At 46.4% G+C, this 15,098-nt stretch overlaps 8 protein-coding genes across 8 annotated transcripts; 3 read left to right on the plus strand and 5 right to left on the minus strand.

Annotated features, from left to right (window-relative positions):
* Window positions 1-132: 132 nt before the first annotated feature.
* Window positions 133-1,195, minus strand: N7471_012120 (uncharacterized protein; the record flags this gene model as incomplete). The annotated part of the gene is made up of 4 exons (XM_057284839.1): window positions 133-553; window positions 631-983; window positions 1,032-1,099; window positions 1,147-1,195. 4 exons carry the CDS (start codon window positions 1,193-1,195, stop codon window positions 133-135), a joined length of 891 nt encoding a protein of 296 aa, XP_057131105.1.
* On the plus strand, window positions 1,194-1,751 carry N7471_012121 (Transferase; the record flags this gene model as incomplete). Its single annotated transcript, XM_057284840.1, has 1 exon — window positions 1,194-1,751. The coding sequence occupies one exon, from the start codon at window positions 1,194-1,196 to the stop codon at window positions 1,749-1,751; it is 558 nt and encodes a 185-aa protein (XP_057131106.1).
* Window positions 1,752-3,451: 1,700 nt separating this feature from the next.
* On the plus strand, window positions 3,452-4,623 carry N7471_012122 (uncharacterized protein; the record flags this gene model as incomplete). The annotated part of the gene is made up of 5 exons (XM_057284841.1): window positions 3,452-3,510; window positions 3,572-3,726; window positions 3,780-3,868; window positions 3,936-4,010; window positions 4,063-4,623. 5 exons carry the CDS (start codon window positions 3,452-3,454, stop codon window positions 4,621-4,623), a joined length of 939 nt encoding a protein of 312 aa, XP_057131107.1.
* A 164-nt stretch (window positions 4,624-4,787) lies between these two features.
* N7471_012123 (DUF4246 domain-containing protein) lies at window positions 4,788-7,013 on the minus strand. Its single transcript, XM_057284842.1, has 5 exons — window positions 6,808-7,013; window positions 6,685-6,761; window positions 6,550-6,628; window positions 5,479-6,498; window positions 4,788-5,403 (listed from the first exon to the last, which is right to left on the minus strand). The coding sequence occupies exons 1-5, from the start codon at window positions 6,874-6,876 to the stop codon at window positions 4,816-4,818; spliced, it is 1,833 nt and encodes a 610-aa protein (XP_057131108.1). The 5' UTR covers window positions 6,877-7,013; the 3' UTR covers window positions 4,788-4,815.
* A 279-nt stretch (window positions 7,014-7,292) lies between these two features.
* Window positions 7,293-8,710, minus strand: N7471_012124 (uncharacterized protein; the record flags this gene model as incomplete). Its single annotated transcript, XM_057284843.1, has 2 exons — window positions 7,293-8,243; window positions 8,303-8,710. 2 exons carry the CDS (start codon window positions 8,708-8,710, stop codon window positions 7,293-7,295), a joined length of 1,359 nt encoding a protein of 452 aa, XP_057131109.1.
* Window positions 8,711-9,217: 507 nt separating this feature from the next.
* N7471_012125 (uncharacterized protein) lies at window positions 9,218-10,454 on the minus strand (the record flags this gene model as incomplete). Its single annotated transcript, XM_057284844.1, has 2 exons — window positions 9,218-9,708; window positions 9,779-10,454. The coding sequence occupies 2 exons, from the start codon at window positions 10,452-10,454 to the stop codon at window positions 9,218-9,220; spliced, it is 1,167 nt and encodes a 388-aa protein (XP_057131110.1).
* Window positions 10,455-11,188: 734 nt separating this feature from the next.
* Window positions 11,189-11,389, minus strand: N7471_012126 (uncharacterized protein; the record flags this gene model as incomplete). The annotated part of the gene is made up of 1 exon (XM_057284845.1): window positions 11,189-11,389. One exon carries the CDS (start codon window positions 11,387-11,389, stop codon window positions 11,189-11,191), a length of 201 nt encoding a protein of 66 aa, XP_057131111.1.
* Window positions 11,390-13,036: 1,647 nt separating this feature from the next.
* N7471_012127 (uncharacterized protein) lies at window positions 13,037-14,511 on the plus strand (the record flags this gene model as incomplete). The annotated part of the gene is made up of 2 exons (XM_057284846.1): window positions 13,037-13,669; window positions 13,741-14,511. The coding sequence occupies 2 exons, from the start codon at window positions 13,037-13,039 to the stop codon at window positions 14,509-14,511; spliced, it is 1,404 nt and encodes a 467-aa protein (XP_057131112.1).
* Between the last annotated feature and the right edge of the window lie 587 nt (window positions 14,512-15,098).

Here is a 15,098-nt window from a genome sequence, read left to right on the forward strand (position 1 = left end):
ATTAACGGCCCTATTGGGGGACATCTGACCACGAGTACTCCGTGAAATTCTACATCGTAGACCTTATCTGATGGAACCGCCGACGATTGTATAAAAGTGAAAAAATATTTGATTTGTTTGACATGTGTATACTCAAGCCAAAATTTTATCAGCGCTATCATTGTCCCCGCGATACACGTGTGTACGTTCTTCATCCACCTTGAACGACCGGTGGACGGAGATATCTTTCGCGCCGGCAAACGGATTGGTGTCTCCATCCTGGATGCTATGCAGCTGGTAGGAGTGCTGCCCTCCACTATTTTTGGGCTGTAACTTGTTTATGGGTGTGTCCTCTGTGCGTTTCGCGATACCGTGCGAGCGCGACGAGAATATCGAAGGCCGCGGTAGATATATCGCGGTCAGGCGCTTGAACCGCATTGCGCAGGCGCAGATGATGCCGAGGTTGACCTCAACGAGGGACCACACTCTTAGGATGGCTTCGGTATAGGTTGTGTCGGTGGTTTTGCCGAGGAGCAAGGCGTATGGTAGGCGTGCTATTGAGCAGATTATGACGCTATGGGATGGGGTTAGCGGGGATTATTCATGGAGAAACGAGGGAATGATAATGTAAGAGATGAGGGAAAACCATACCCAGACCCCAGAGCCAACAGGCAGCCGACCGTGACTTTTTGTTTCGTTGAAAAATGGAGACCATGGATCGTCGGGATTGGGATTTCGATCACAGCCAAATCAGAGGCAATGTTTAGGACTGCCTGGGATAGGGCGACGTTTTCTAGACACGCTGTAGTTCCGACGTGGAGAGGATTACACGGTCCTCCGGTGATGATGCATAAGGTCAGAGAGTATGCAAAGATCGCCACTGCGACAGCCACGAAGAGGTAGCGGTATATCTTTGCAGGATTGATTTGATATAAAACAGACAGAATAGCCATCTTGGTGATACATGGACATATCAAATAAGTCAAGGTATTGATGAGCAGGCGCTGCTTCTTGTTAGCCAGTATGCTCCAAATTATGCAAAGAAGTCTCACTTTATTGAACTCCATAAGATCTTCCAAGCTAACATTCCGCATGTGCCTTCCCCAGCCATAGTTCATTACTATTTGAGTCAGAACATAGCTTAATCCCAAGATACGAGAGACCTACAGTTAACCACATTCACAAAATAGACCAGCGCAACGCCATAGGAAATCATGATAGTGACTGTCGAGTGTAGTATAGGTAAGTGTCTTGTCCGCAAACCTTTCGAAGGTGACCTCCTTCCTGCATCCACCGACCATCCCTATGTTGGCAACGCTTTCGGCTGGGCCAATGTACTTGTTACCGCGGGCGACATAACTTCCAAGCCGCTTAGCTGGCTCGCACGGCAGGTCCGGCACGCCATTAACGAACAGGGCACGCGTGCTCAACGCGAGGCGTATTACGCCATGGTTCGCACTTCTGGAACCGATCTGCCTATTATTGTATTTGGGGAGGGTGGCATGGCCGAAGTCGGGTTCTCCATTTGGTCGAAAGCTGGCTTGTTCAACTCAGACTTTTCCCCGGCTCGTCGGGGCCCAAGGGATGACAGCCTGCCGTGCAGGCCTTCACACGTTCAAGAGAATCATGGCCCTGTGAAGCCTGGGGATGGTTTCTTTATCCTCGGGAAGGTTGGGAAGGGGAATTACTGGACCTCCGCGTGTAAGTGGAAGGGCCGGTGGGCGAAGTTTGAGGAGCAGCTGAAAGATTTTTACATATCTGGACCAGTGTAAGTCCCAAACTCAGGATTGGGGTTGAACGATGGTCAAGGCGGTGGTAATTCCTCCTAATGCCCCTGGTGTGAATGTGTGCCAGAGGACAGGGTCCTCTCCCAAGGTCTACCTATCGGGAGATATCATTTGCATTTTGTGGAGACCCGATGAAACAAAACATATATGCCAACTTACTCCTTTCATGTTTAACCTTCGAATGTTCAAGATCCTAGGTCCATGTGAGTGTTTCCTTTATGGCCTAAGGCAGCCAAGTCGCTATGAGCTCCAGAGTCAGTACCTTTATCGCCTTTATCGCCTTTATCCGATTATCATCCCTCGCCCTTCTCCCCACAAACAGTTCAACCCTTTAATTGCCTTAGCAATGATGACTCTGTGCAGCTGGCTCTGTGGACTACTAACGGACCTCTTGACCACCTTTATCCGCCCTATTCACCCAGGATAACAGTACCCAAGGAGAATCAATTCACATTTTCAGCGAAAGCAAGGATACCAAGCTGTGCCCGCACATCCTAGCCTCATCCACATCAATGTCAATGACTCCAACATCAAAAAGTCCCTCCCGGGGAATATCAACTATGCTTACATCTAGATTTTGGTACTCGATGCCATTTTTGGCCAATTTTTTTCAAATGGCGGTTTGGCCGAGTGGTCTAAGGCGATTGAGTGCGCTTCTCTTTATAAAAACAAATCCACAAAAAACAACCACTAACAATTCCAACAGCTTGAAATCAATTCCGTTCGCGGGCGCATGTTCGAACCATGCAGCCGTCGTTACATATCTTTTTGGTTTTCCTTCACTTGTTTTCCCGTTTTTCTTGTTTATTTTTGAACTTGTTCGGTCCTTCACTTTGCGTATGGCGTCTTCCACACGGATTGAGCATAATTTCTAGCTTGCCAATTGTCTGCGGTGGTCTAAGATTAGTTACACAGTGGATTTCAATACCAGTGATAGGCAATAAAACCAAAATTGTATTGACCGGAGTTGGAGTGGTATAACATATTAAACAAGGCTGATGGCATCGATATTATACTAGAGATGACAATACATAACATCTGGGTTTCTGGCTTCGAAGTGTGTCTTAAGCGATAGTGTCCGGTCCGATAGCAATGCTTTTTATATCTTCAAAGAATCGAGATTCGGGTTGGATTCGCCAATTGCAACTCCATATCCTTTCATATCGAAAAGTGCATAAAGAAAAACCGAAGAAGCAACTCGAACGAATCTCGTCAATGAAAGCCAACTATTCCATATAAAATACCTCGACAGATCCTTCGTACTCATGGTTGTCTGATTCTTGCTTCATCCTCCATATCTCTAGAAAATACCAACCATCTCACAACACTGCTCACTGCTTTCTATTTCAAATGTCTGACAACCCGGGCGATGGACAAAACCCCCCGGCGAGCCCGAAAACCTCAAGGTTTCTTTAGTGAAAAACAGCAAGAACGGCGCAACGAAGCGGCTAGAGGTCAGCTTGAAGGTGACCTTCCTATACGATTAAAGGACAAAGTGCAGCACCAGATGATTCGCAGGCAAAGTCAGGCTCCGCGAAAAAGCAAAAGAAAAAGGCCCCTAAACCCGATCTGATTAATGAGTAAGCTCGAACTAGTTGATAGGGAAATACAACTATTAACCTATGGTGTATAGTGATCTGTAGCCTCAAATCACGAGATGTCGCGAGCAGATTAAAGAGAACATCATGCCTCATGTCTATGAACATAAACTGGAAGAGCTCCTGGTGGAGCAGAAAAAACGCGAGTCAGTCATGAGACCTCAATAGAATATATTGACAATCGCTAATGTTTTTAACCCTATTTAGTCAAAAGATGGCTGCGGAGAATGGGCTAAATTGGCCCGTCGTGCAACGCCTAGAGAATCTGGAATCTATCCTGGAATGGATTCAGAGCAATGCCGTCAAGGCCAAATACAATATCGCCAGCAACGATCAAAATGTCATACTTGCCTACCGATCGGGTGTCTTGGACTGGTGTCATGGCTTTGTCACCTACTGGCACAATGGAGCCCAGCTCTGCGCACAAGGCCCTTCAGGTGGAATGAATTCCAATACCTCTATGACAAGCACAAGGGAAATGAGACTGGGTTTTGGGTCGAGGGTGTAAGTCCTGCTACTCAATCCCTTATCATTGGATGGATGAACAAGTATGCTGACTTGGATAATTCAGATTGATGGCCCTGGACCTAGCAGTCAACAGGCTGTGATCGAATGCGGAACGGGGTCCAGAAAGTGGGCAGCCGAGGTATGCCTTTGCAATTTTCCAATGTAAATTGCTGATTCTAACATTTTCTTAGACATCAATTACTCTTCGGATCCCTATGACAGGCGGTAAACCACCACCTGGGCCCTTTGAATTCCAGTTCAAGGATGATACCGGGGCCGATTATATGGTCCTTTATGACAATGATGTGGAACGACTAAGGACCAATCTACCAGCAAATGGCATTATGTACCCCGTACCTCGACTCTTGGGTGTGCTAGCCGTAACCTTGGGCGATGGGAGCAAGGAAGCCATGTTTGTAAGAGAATTGGAAGTCAACATGTGGGATGAGCAAGAGAAGCGATATATGGCAGCCAGTTGGGACTGGATACCGGTTGTCGTCCTTCCTGGGGGTGGAGCAAAACGCCTGAATGGTCCTTGGATGCGTTGGAAGTTCTACACAGGAACAGCCCCCGATAACTCGAACCGTTTGTGGATATATGACTACAATACCACCAATCCCCTGATGCGTGGACCAAGGCTTCCTACCGCGACTCAGGCACAAATGGATAGGCCGTTTCCGACTGCAAATAAATATGAGAGCATCGGAATCATCCTCAATTTAACCCGGATATCCCGTCGGGGAAATCAATAATATAACCTGTTGAACAAGATGGGCTGTTCGTGGTATTGGGCCAACATTGATGTTTGTTACTGCTTGATATTTCTATATAGATCTTTCTCTCCTCTCTCGTGTGGAGCTACTATGTGGGAAAAAGTATTCAATGCTATTCGTTCTCTATTGTTTTCTGATAATTCTTTCCATTGAACTCGTCTTTAAGTTCCCCTATCTGAGGGAGAAGTTGCCCATCTCAAAGTTGTAGTTATGAATCTCCGATTTCCGCCCGTGCTCTTTCATAAGCTCCAACCTGTGCGCCTTAGCCTCGTCCATGGTTATTGGGTGGTTGATGTCGCTTTCAACCATATTCTGCAATTCCAACGGCAGTTTTGACAGCACTTGATTCACAACCTGCTGCCTCTCGCCACCCCAGTCCTCCCTCTGCGGAGGCACATTGGCAGAGGAGATAACCCGCCGATGAGGATCCACTAGGAACAATGTGAGGATCTTACAATGGCCAGGCTTAGATCGGTCGGCCAGCGAGAATGGGGAAACTCGGTGCTGGACGGTGTTGGGAAACGTGAGGAGTCGGCCTTCCTGGCAGACCACTCCGCCAAGGTTTTGTGTCACATTAGTCCTGCCGCTGCCCTGGACATCGTCGCCAAAGCCGTATACCGCTTGTAGAAACTGGTGCTGTCCATATTGGAATCTCATATTTATCATGGTGTCCATTCCATGTTGACGGAAACCTTGGGTGCTCTCGGTGATGTTTTCGCTGTCGTAGTAGTAGATCGCGGTGGCACAGATACGCTCGTTCTGATTGGGATTAGTACGTGGGAATGAATAGAGGGGGCTGAACGAGGAGCTGAATGGGGGGTACGAATCACTCACTAGCTGTCCCTCGAGGTGCCACGAGCCTCCTTCATACTCGGGGTTGTTAGTGGTCAATTCGATATTGGCCAACTTCACAATGACCTGCAGCTTCGTTTCGGGGAATTGGTTCCGCAGATTGACCCTGCGCCATTCTCCAGGGAAAGCGAATTCTTCCGGTTCAGGAAGTAAGATAGGACGGGTTATTTCCCACTGCCATCTGCGTTCCCAGAATGACTCTTCAGCCTCGTTTTCGATGTCGAATTCTTCGATTTCTTCCTCGACATATTTATATGCGTTTTTGTTGTCTCTCTCAGGCCAAACCGGCATAGGCCTCGTATGTCTACCGTACTTGACATCCCGATAATTGATTCTGTAGCTATAGAATTCTGTCAAACTCTGATCCCAGAGTGGGATTATGCGGGCGATGATTTTCCCAACCACGTCATACAGCCCTTTATGGTCAACGGGATGGACATTGTTGATATACGAGACAATTCTGCAGCCGGTGTCATGAGTGAATTCCACGTCACATGGGAGCCATTGGAACTTTTCGCTGAAGACTGGAGTCTTCATCTCCGCAACATTAGATCGAAAGTCATTGTATTCGGTAGGCAAACAGCAGTTCTCGCTAGAGGGAACGGGGATCAAGTCCCCCCGTCCGACGCTGCTTACGCAGTCATCGAGACCGATGGTACTATTTGCGAGAACACGAGTCTGGCCGTATACCACTGGGAATAGTGAGGGGTTCACTAGATTGACCACCTTGTTGTCAGATCCCGGGTGATAGTCTTTCTGGTCCTCTGGAATGTTCTCGAGACGATTGACGGACTCTTTTAATGCCTGCTGTAGTTCTTTCGACACGGCGGTATCGGACTTAACAACACCCACATCAAAGACACGAACAAGGCCTCTCTCTTTGAAAATGCCGGCTTTCCATTGAAGCTCTTTGATGATCCAATCCATCATCTTCGGAGTCACGTCTTGTCCGCTTTGGACGATTTCCTCCCGCCATTCAGCCGTGATATCCTCATCAAAGACCTGTAGCATGTTAGAAATAAGAAGAAAAAAACAACGATGAGAACTTTGCACCTTTCGATCCCATTCGGGCTGATCGGTGATGGTATTCATGACTCCCATCATGAGAATCTCTCGGCGAGTAACCAAGTTACTAGAGAACCTACGTCAACCCAAGACATCATCCACAGACATACAAGTAAAACATACTACATGCAGCCATATGCATGATGATCCTTATCTAGAGCATTCCGAAACCCTTTGATTTTCATACCAAAAATATTTCTCTGGCTAGTTAGCGCGTGCCTCATTAAAAAAAAGGCCAGTTCTCACCTTGGGCTCACAGTTCAAATCCACATTGAACCCCGGCATTCGAAGCTGCGGATTGGAGTTTGAAGACATCTTGGGGAGGGAAATTGCAGTAGAAGAGCATCAATGCTGAAAATCATCATATTTTTGTATTTTGGCCCCAGGCAGAAGCCGTGTTTCAGGCAGAAGCGGCCCTAATCCCAGGTTTTGGTTCCAAAGGGCAAGGGAGAGTGTTATGCTGAGAGCAAAGGGGTAGAGAAGATGTTATTGTCTGGCCGCCGCTGCCCACGAGATTGCCGATCACGTGCCGCTAAGCAAAAAAAGTCAACACGGGTTAGCGTCTTTGATAGAGAGAAATTCCAAGGCTGTTTATTTTTTTTTGATGGCCTCCAGCAGAAAAGCCCACGGTTGAACCTGGTATCAGATTAATTAAATTTGGATTGATGTATTGATGTTAACTATGAGTCACTTGACTCTAGACACTATTATGTAGTATCCATCTCACTATCCTACACTTGCTTCCATGTATTGCCGTCATACATCAAGACATCTATTTCCTTCTGATAAGAAAGGTGAGTGGTTGACTGGTTTTCAACAAGGCGGAGAGCTTCCACGGACATCTGGCGTAGACTTTCAACCCTCATGTCATCATCTGAGGGCCATTCATCCTGCAACGCCCTCTGACCACCGAAGCCGTCGTCAGGCGCCTCATCGTGACCCATGTGGGTCTGGGTAAAACCGAAGCTGGACAGAGCCTCTTGTGTGGAAGTTCGCTTATCGTCAAGGGCGCCGCCCTGGTTTTCCATTGATATCGAAGGGGTCCCAAAACCAGCCAAAACAGCTGGGCTTCCTCTGTCAGCGCACCAATCTGAATTATCCTCAGAACCTAGAGGCTCTTGTTCTAGGTTTGAAGGCAAGGCCAAGTGTGGGTCGCAAAATGGGCGCACTTTTGAGGGGCTTTCATGGGGTGTCATCAGGTACGCCTCGCTCTCTGAATCAAACAATTCTTCATCCGAATATGGGACTTCGCCATGTAGCTCCCTCATAAACTGCTTGAATCCTTGGGTGTACTCTCTCATGCTAGGATCGTTTTGTCGGTCATTATGCTGGTTATCATGACTATGATCCTCATATTCACTGTCGTAGTCTTCATCTTGTAGTTCCTGGATGTGCTCGGACTCGTATGTGGTTCCTTCATGTTCACACCAGAGGCAGAGCTTTCCGCGGCTAGTGACGACCGGCTCGTTGGACGTATGGAGTCCATTGTGGAGGCCATTTTGGAAGTCAGTCCCCTGGTCGATGGTCTGGTCGACGTTTTCATCGATGCTTTGGTCGATGCTTTGGCTGGCTCTGGATCTTTCACTGAAGACATGATCCCGGCTCGGGAATACCAATACCATCGGGTTGAGAGTCTCCGGAGTAGACAATGAGTGCGGAAGCATTGGCGCGGCGGGTCCATTCTAAGAGAACGAATCGTCAGCTTGGAATTGCAGATTAGATGTGTCTGAGATCAACTAACGGATGCAATACTCCGTTCATCATCAGACCCAAGAGAACTCCAGCGCGACATGTTGTTGTCATCCTCCGTCTTCTCGCGGAGTTCGAACCGCAAAGTTTTGGCTGCGGATTTAATCTCTGTAATAATTTTCTTCCACTCGCCATCAGTCTTAAATGCGGTATTGATATGCACACGGGACCAGACTGGATCACGTTTGTTCTTCATCCAAACCCACTGGGTGTTGAGGGTGGCAAATGGAACAAACCCTTGAATGCCGCGCTGGTTTAGATGACCCCGGAACATGTAGGAGAATATTTCTTCAGTTTGCTTTTTGTTGCAAAAAAAGAAGCGATACAAACAGCAGAGCACCTGTCGCTTGTATTGGTCCCATCGCAGCGTGGGTCTCTTTGGAAACTTTGTCGACTCCATCTTGAGTGGATGGGGGAGATAAGATATAGCAAGATCTGAAGGGGGACAGTGGAAGAAAGTGAAATAAGGAGAATATTGGAAGAACAGCTTTTTGGAGCTGGTTGGACCAGAGAGGTTCAAGGTAAAGACCGGAATCAGTTGGATGGCAAACAAATCGAGTTGAAAGGGGAAGTGATGATGTACATATGTATGTATTTGATCTAGCTTACTTTATATACAAACGCTATATATTTGGCGGTAGCTCAGAATGCTTTCCTGCTTTAGTTCTTTTGGTAGCTCAGAATACTTTCCTGCTTTAGTTCTTTGGAAGCCAAGATGGACGATGGCTCCTCTTCTGCCTGAAAGTTGAAGTCTCATCTTTTCGAAGGAGACTCAAGAGTTGGAGAGATTCAAAGCTTTTAATTCAAGCTGCAATATGCAAAAGATAAAAATAGCGCGAAAACCATCAAGTTGCACTTGAAAGTAACAAAGTGTCAAACCACCCTTTCTGCAACCTCCCTCAAACTGCTAACGTTCCCCCATGAAACTGAAATACCAGCTTGTCTTGCCATGATAAATACGGCAATGTTTGTCATAATCTTCTTGGTGACTTTCAGGTCTCCAGTACTTCGAATCTTTCCTGGGAGACCGCCTCATACAGTCCAAGCACAAACCTTCAAAGTACTCGAGAGTCTCGTTGCGGGCTTTCTTGATCACCTCATCCCAGGAAATGGAGCATCCGCAATGCGGCGAGAATTTGCAATGGCATGGCTTCACATTTAGCTTTCGAATGTGGGCCTTGTCAAATAGTTCGAGTCTGTCGGTGATCTCCTTGATGCTGCTTTTGTAGAATGTGTCCCCCCATGGCCTAATTCCAATTCGATTGAGTTCCTTTAGGTATACGCAGATTGAGGTCTCATTGCAGTCGCACGGATTCTGTTGGAGGTTCCTATCGACTTCTGCAGAAACGTGGCCTTGAAGGGTCGTGCGGAGCTTTTCCCTAACCGCATTGAGTTGCTCTATGTGGATTTCAGAATAATTAGAACTCAAGGCCTTTGCTCTAAAACTATTGTAGATAGTGTGACTCACGTATGACGAATCTGGGAGTAAGATGCCCTCGGTTGAAGAGAATCGGCTTCGACTCTTTGATTTGAGAGAACATGTTTGTGTTGTAAACCAGACATCTGGTCAAGTGTTTGAACCCTTCCGCGTCGTCAAAAAAGTGACAGGGGAACAGGAGCTGGCGGTTGAACATGGCGTCACTCCACTTCACGGGCTGCTCATCGCGAATTCTGTCCACCCAGTCTGCGAACCAAGGTTTCAATTTTGTGCGATCAAAGTCATATTCAACACAGACTTTGATGGCATCCCAGATATCTTCGATGGACATAGTTGGATGAGGAGTAAATTGGCCATGAAAGGTGGCCAGCCAAACACCCATGCCCCTGATACTATCCATTGTGAGACTGATTGTGTCATTTTGCACTTCTCCCTTCCAGCCCAGGTCTGTGGGAAGGACATTGTTTTCAGCGAGAGCCGACTTTTTGACGTAGAAGATAGCTGTCCTAATGATGGGAGCATGTGGCGAGTTAAACCTTGCGGGACAATCTTGGCTCACTTCCTCTGCATCGCTCGGGTCGTTATCCTGATGCGGGTACGCTTCAATCGACTCGGTGATCAGGATCTTGAGATCGCTGGAAGTTGACAAGGTGAATACCGTGCTATTCTTGGGGATTTCACTTTGAGCAAAAGATGAGATCTCCATTGTGAAGACGGGCCTGCAGGAATTGTGGTGACCAGAGTGGGTATTTGAGGAGTTGTAGATGTACAGATGATGATGATGCGAAAGAATGGAGGAGAGAGCAAAAGAGTTGAAAAAAAATCAGGAACGAATGCCAGCTCCAGCGTGGTACTTAGAAGGAAGAAAGGAGGAAAGAGGAAGCTTGGAAAGTCGACTAGAAAGATAGCGTGGTGAACCAAGTGTCAAAGTGTATGTCAATGTGAGTAGAGGTGAACCATCCAGGTAAAGGATTGGAACAGAGTAGGATGTGAGATGTAGTAGAAGTCAAGAGAATTCACAATCAAGTAAAAGCTCGAGGCTCAGGGGAAGTGCCAGAATACTTGATATGTTGGTACAGTTCTGAACTACCTGACCTTGAATACCTCGCATAATGATCTTACAGATGGAGCCAATTGAGTGACAACCTTGGAATGCAGCTGTGGTTATCCCGCTCACGTCTACTACCAGTAGTAGGCTATGCATGACTCTAGTGAGTTTGGTATGCCCGTTCCGGTTTTTGCAACTTGGGAAGGAGTGGGATCTGTACTGCTACCTTCCTATCATCAGTTTTAAAAAGGTAAGAGGTAGCCAACAAGGATTACTCTCAGTTTCATTTCACTCTCACGCTATCATTCTACATACTCCCTATACCTCCTCGTGCCAGCCATCTCGAACCTTCCCCACCAACCTCGAAGAAGGCCAATCACGTCGAACAATAATCAGAAAAGGGCTCCTCGCGAGGAGTAGCTGTCTCGGGCTATGATGTTGTGATCCACGCATTCACCCGCCTCAAACATCTTAAGCTCGAAGTTGAAAATATTGCGGAAACACTTGAACAAGACAAGGAACACAACGGCAACCAGCACCTCATTCTCCTCAAGCTGCGGCCCCAAATCTCCGAGCCACTGTTCGAGAATCATAATTACCTTAAGGGTGTGAACTATCGTTTCGAATTCGAAGGGGGTATAGACATTTTACGTGTGATACCAGATTATAGCACGACTACACTATTACCGCGTTCTTGTAGAAAGTCAATCTGCAACTCGATGGTATGGGGTTGAACAAATAGTATCGTTGGGGCAGAGCCACCAGATATAAATCTCTAGGGCGCAACAAAGAAGGAGATCAAGTAGGCTCTCTGCACGTTGGCCGTCTAGTGCTAACTTGACCTACTCTATCGTGCTCATTGAAACTGGCGTCTTAGAAACCCTGGTAAAACTTGTTGAAGACGCTAGATGGTGGTTTGGCGCTTCAAGCAGTTAAGTACGCATTATTATACTTATCTCGATTAAGAAGACCGCTATACACTTTGAAAGATGGCAGCTCGCCCCGCTTAATACTTCTCCCCGTCCGTTAACCAGAGCCTATCTTGACGGCCTTCGCCAGAATCCTATCAACGTGTCACCCATTCTGCAACAGCCGTTAAATATGCAGCAGCCATGTTACTATTCTAAGGTTGATATGACCAATAGCACAGTCGATGGAGCCCCAATGACCATACCGCATTGTGCTCTGTTTGACGTTACTGTCCGTCCCCCCAACACGTAAGATGTTGTCCTTGATTCAGAAAGCTTCTGTTTTATCACTGCGCCCAATTTCTCTTGATTGCTGATCTTTTACCTATGCTGCATTCTACTTTTGCCCTCTGCTGAAACTACAGTATTATTATGGATCTCCTGCGCTGGATGTATACCATACCCATCTGTGACATTACCTGCATGTAGTTAGTATGCACAGAATGGGCTTGGGCTGTACTCAGGTCCGACAGCCATAGTACAACGTGTCTAGTCTCATTCCATGACATGTGCACACCCGTAATGCTTGATAATGTATAAATCACAGAGATAGTAAGTTATAATTGTGATCTGCAACGCAAAATATAAAGCATTAAAGAAAGGGTATCGCAGTGCATAGCGACCACTAGGGACTTTGGTCCTATTGGTTTTTATTGCTAGTAGAAAATTGGCCGTTTACTAATTTTTCAACTTATTATAGCGTCTTAATTAATTCAATAAGCACTTCTAGTCATGTATATTATGTATTCAACAGCTATTTTATAGGAATCGTGCCTTTCACCCTATTCTGTACGTTACGACTGATTGTACTAAAAAGGTATCTAAAAGGAAACTAAAAAATATATCTTAAAAGAATCGTAGTAAAATTGTAATTATAAGGTCTATAATATTATTATAAAACCACTTGATATTCAGATCATGCGCTATATAGTTTGAGTATAGAGGGTATAAGCAGCCGACTATTCTATATACTTCTACATAAATGACCACCTTAGTATGATTCTATATAAACTTCTGATCAGGTAGGTATAACAATTAAAGTATAGAAATTACTTCGAACGAGACACAAGCGGTGAATTCTAAAAGCCAATAAGACCAAAGACCTTAGTGGTCACTATGCACTGCGACACAAGGGCGCTGGAGAGAGGGGCTGCGGCTCAAATGGACTGTTGGAAGTTACGGTGAGGCTCAACAATCAAGGGGTTCCCTCATTCCTCACCTTTAAAAGCAGTTTTCTTGCACAATATCTCACGGCATCAAAGGTTATCGACCATGGATACCAACCACATCTCTCTAGACCGGGCCTTCATCCTCAAATTACCCGACGAACTTTTGGATATGATTATTAGTGCGATGGCGCCAACTATCCATGAACACAGATATTTACGCGAGTATCACCAAGTCTACGAGATGGCCGTTTTCTCTCTTGTGTGTAAACGCTTTTATCGCATTACGGTGCCATACTTGTACGCAGAGTTAGTGATCTACACCAGCGTTGATCATTGGAGACGGCCGACGCAAATTTCCAAGCACCTTCATCGCACCTTCAGGGAAAATCCATCTCTTTGGAAACTCTGCCAACACCTCACAGTGAGTTATGACAGATCAAACATCCGTAATCTCTATGTTGCAACAGATTGCATCACCTGGCTCACTGCGGCCAAAACTGTGACCTTCAGGGATCTGGAAGGCAAGAAGGCATGGGAGCTCCTCCAATTAGCTACCAAACACATGTCTGGTTGTAAGGCTCTGTTACTCGACGCCAACTACCTCTATAACCTCCACCTACCATTTGTGATAGACGCATTGGGTGATTTTGAGTCTGGATGTCTCCCCAATCTGCAAACCCTAAGACTGAGAGGCGTTTCTTTTTACGGAGACCAGATGTGCCAGGCAGAACTTAGGGTATGTGTATACATTTCGCGTACCTCAATTCTATCAAACTTCAGCCGATATGCTAACAGAATATTTTATAGGAAAAAGCAGGAGCGGCCCCATTCACGAAACTTCAGCTACGCAGTTTTCTCCTAACCCCGAAATCCCTCGAAGCACTCGTCCGTTGGCCTAAACGTCTAGAAGAATTTGAGCTGAGATATTCCTCTGGGGATGACTTCGCTACCTCAGGGTTATATAGTGATTGGAGCTTGGCAACGTTGCAACCAATTCTTTACATTCACCGAAAAACTCTTCGCACGATCAAATTATACGGCCTTAACAGGGCCGGGTTTGATGGGTTCAACTTGCGCGAGTTTGAAAACCTAGAGAAACTTAGCCTCTCGTCCGAGTTTTCAGGCCACCAACACTTCCACAGGGACAAAACTTGCGAGCCCCCTGACAGTCTTCTTGCCCCTCGCCTTCGTGTCTTCCACTGGGATATGACTCTCCTGGATCAGCAATGCTCTGAGAAGTTGTCCGACTTCGCCCAAGCAGAAGAAGATTGGCTACGACTACTCGCACGCAAGGCAATTAAACGTGGATGTCCACTTCAGAGGATTGAAATTACATTTACCCCCGGAGACGACTGCTGCGGCACGAGCGATGAGGTGTATCCGTGGGACCGAATGGATTCTATAGGGGCTGATCTACGTTCACACGGAATTAAAGTGTCCTATAACACTCCTTGTGTTAGTAGGGAAGAGTTTTCGACGAATCTAAAATATGCTGCTGAAGACAATCCAAAGCTGGCTGCCGAAGTGGAACGAATCGGAAATATCTTGCGGGCTAGAACTATCTTGCCGATGGCCTGAAAGAATATCAGAAGCATATGAGATCGAAAGAAGCTATCTACACTGCTAGGCCCCCCAACACCATCTATCTGAATCCACGGGAATATGATTTTAGCGCAATTTGGGGTGGCTTGAAGTGGGGGATTCCCGGTCTATTCACATCTACATGAGTTCCGTTTTTCTATCGCTCATTGACGATCATGCCCAGGTGAACTGTGTGGGCCTGACTCATGCCAAAAAAATGTTGAATCTGGTGTCCATGGAGTCCCAATTGGAGGTTTCGCAACCCAGTACATGATTTCTCCTGTTTTTGCACGAAATACCAATACTATTCTGATTCACCCGGAAATAATGAAATCACGCTTCAAGAAAAACAAGTAATCGACCCATCTTCTGTTCCCAAGTGCGTTCCACTTGTCAATATATTACTTAGGAAGAGCGGTGGTCGGAACTGCCACACGCTGGCTTCAGGGCAATTAGATAGGGGCAGTCGCTGTTACACAAGAATTTTTAGCTTCCTCAGACTTCGAGAGAACCAGCCGGCTTCTAAGGTGGACTCCTTAGAAAAAGTACTGGAAGCCGCAGAATGGGGCCAGCACGAAAAGACC

Source organism: Penicillium samsonianum, assembly GCF_028829775.1.
Source record: "Penicillium samsonianum strain IBT 33392 chromosome Unknown utg000007l_segment0_segment0, whole genome shotgun sequence".
NCBI lineage: Eukaryota > Fungi > Ascomycota > Eurotiomycetes > Eurotiales > Aspergillaceae > Penicillium > Penicillium samsonianum.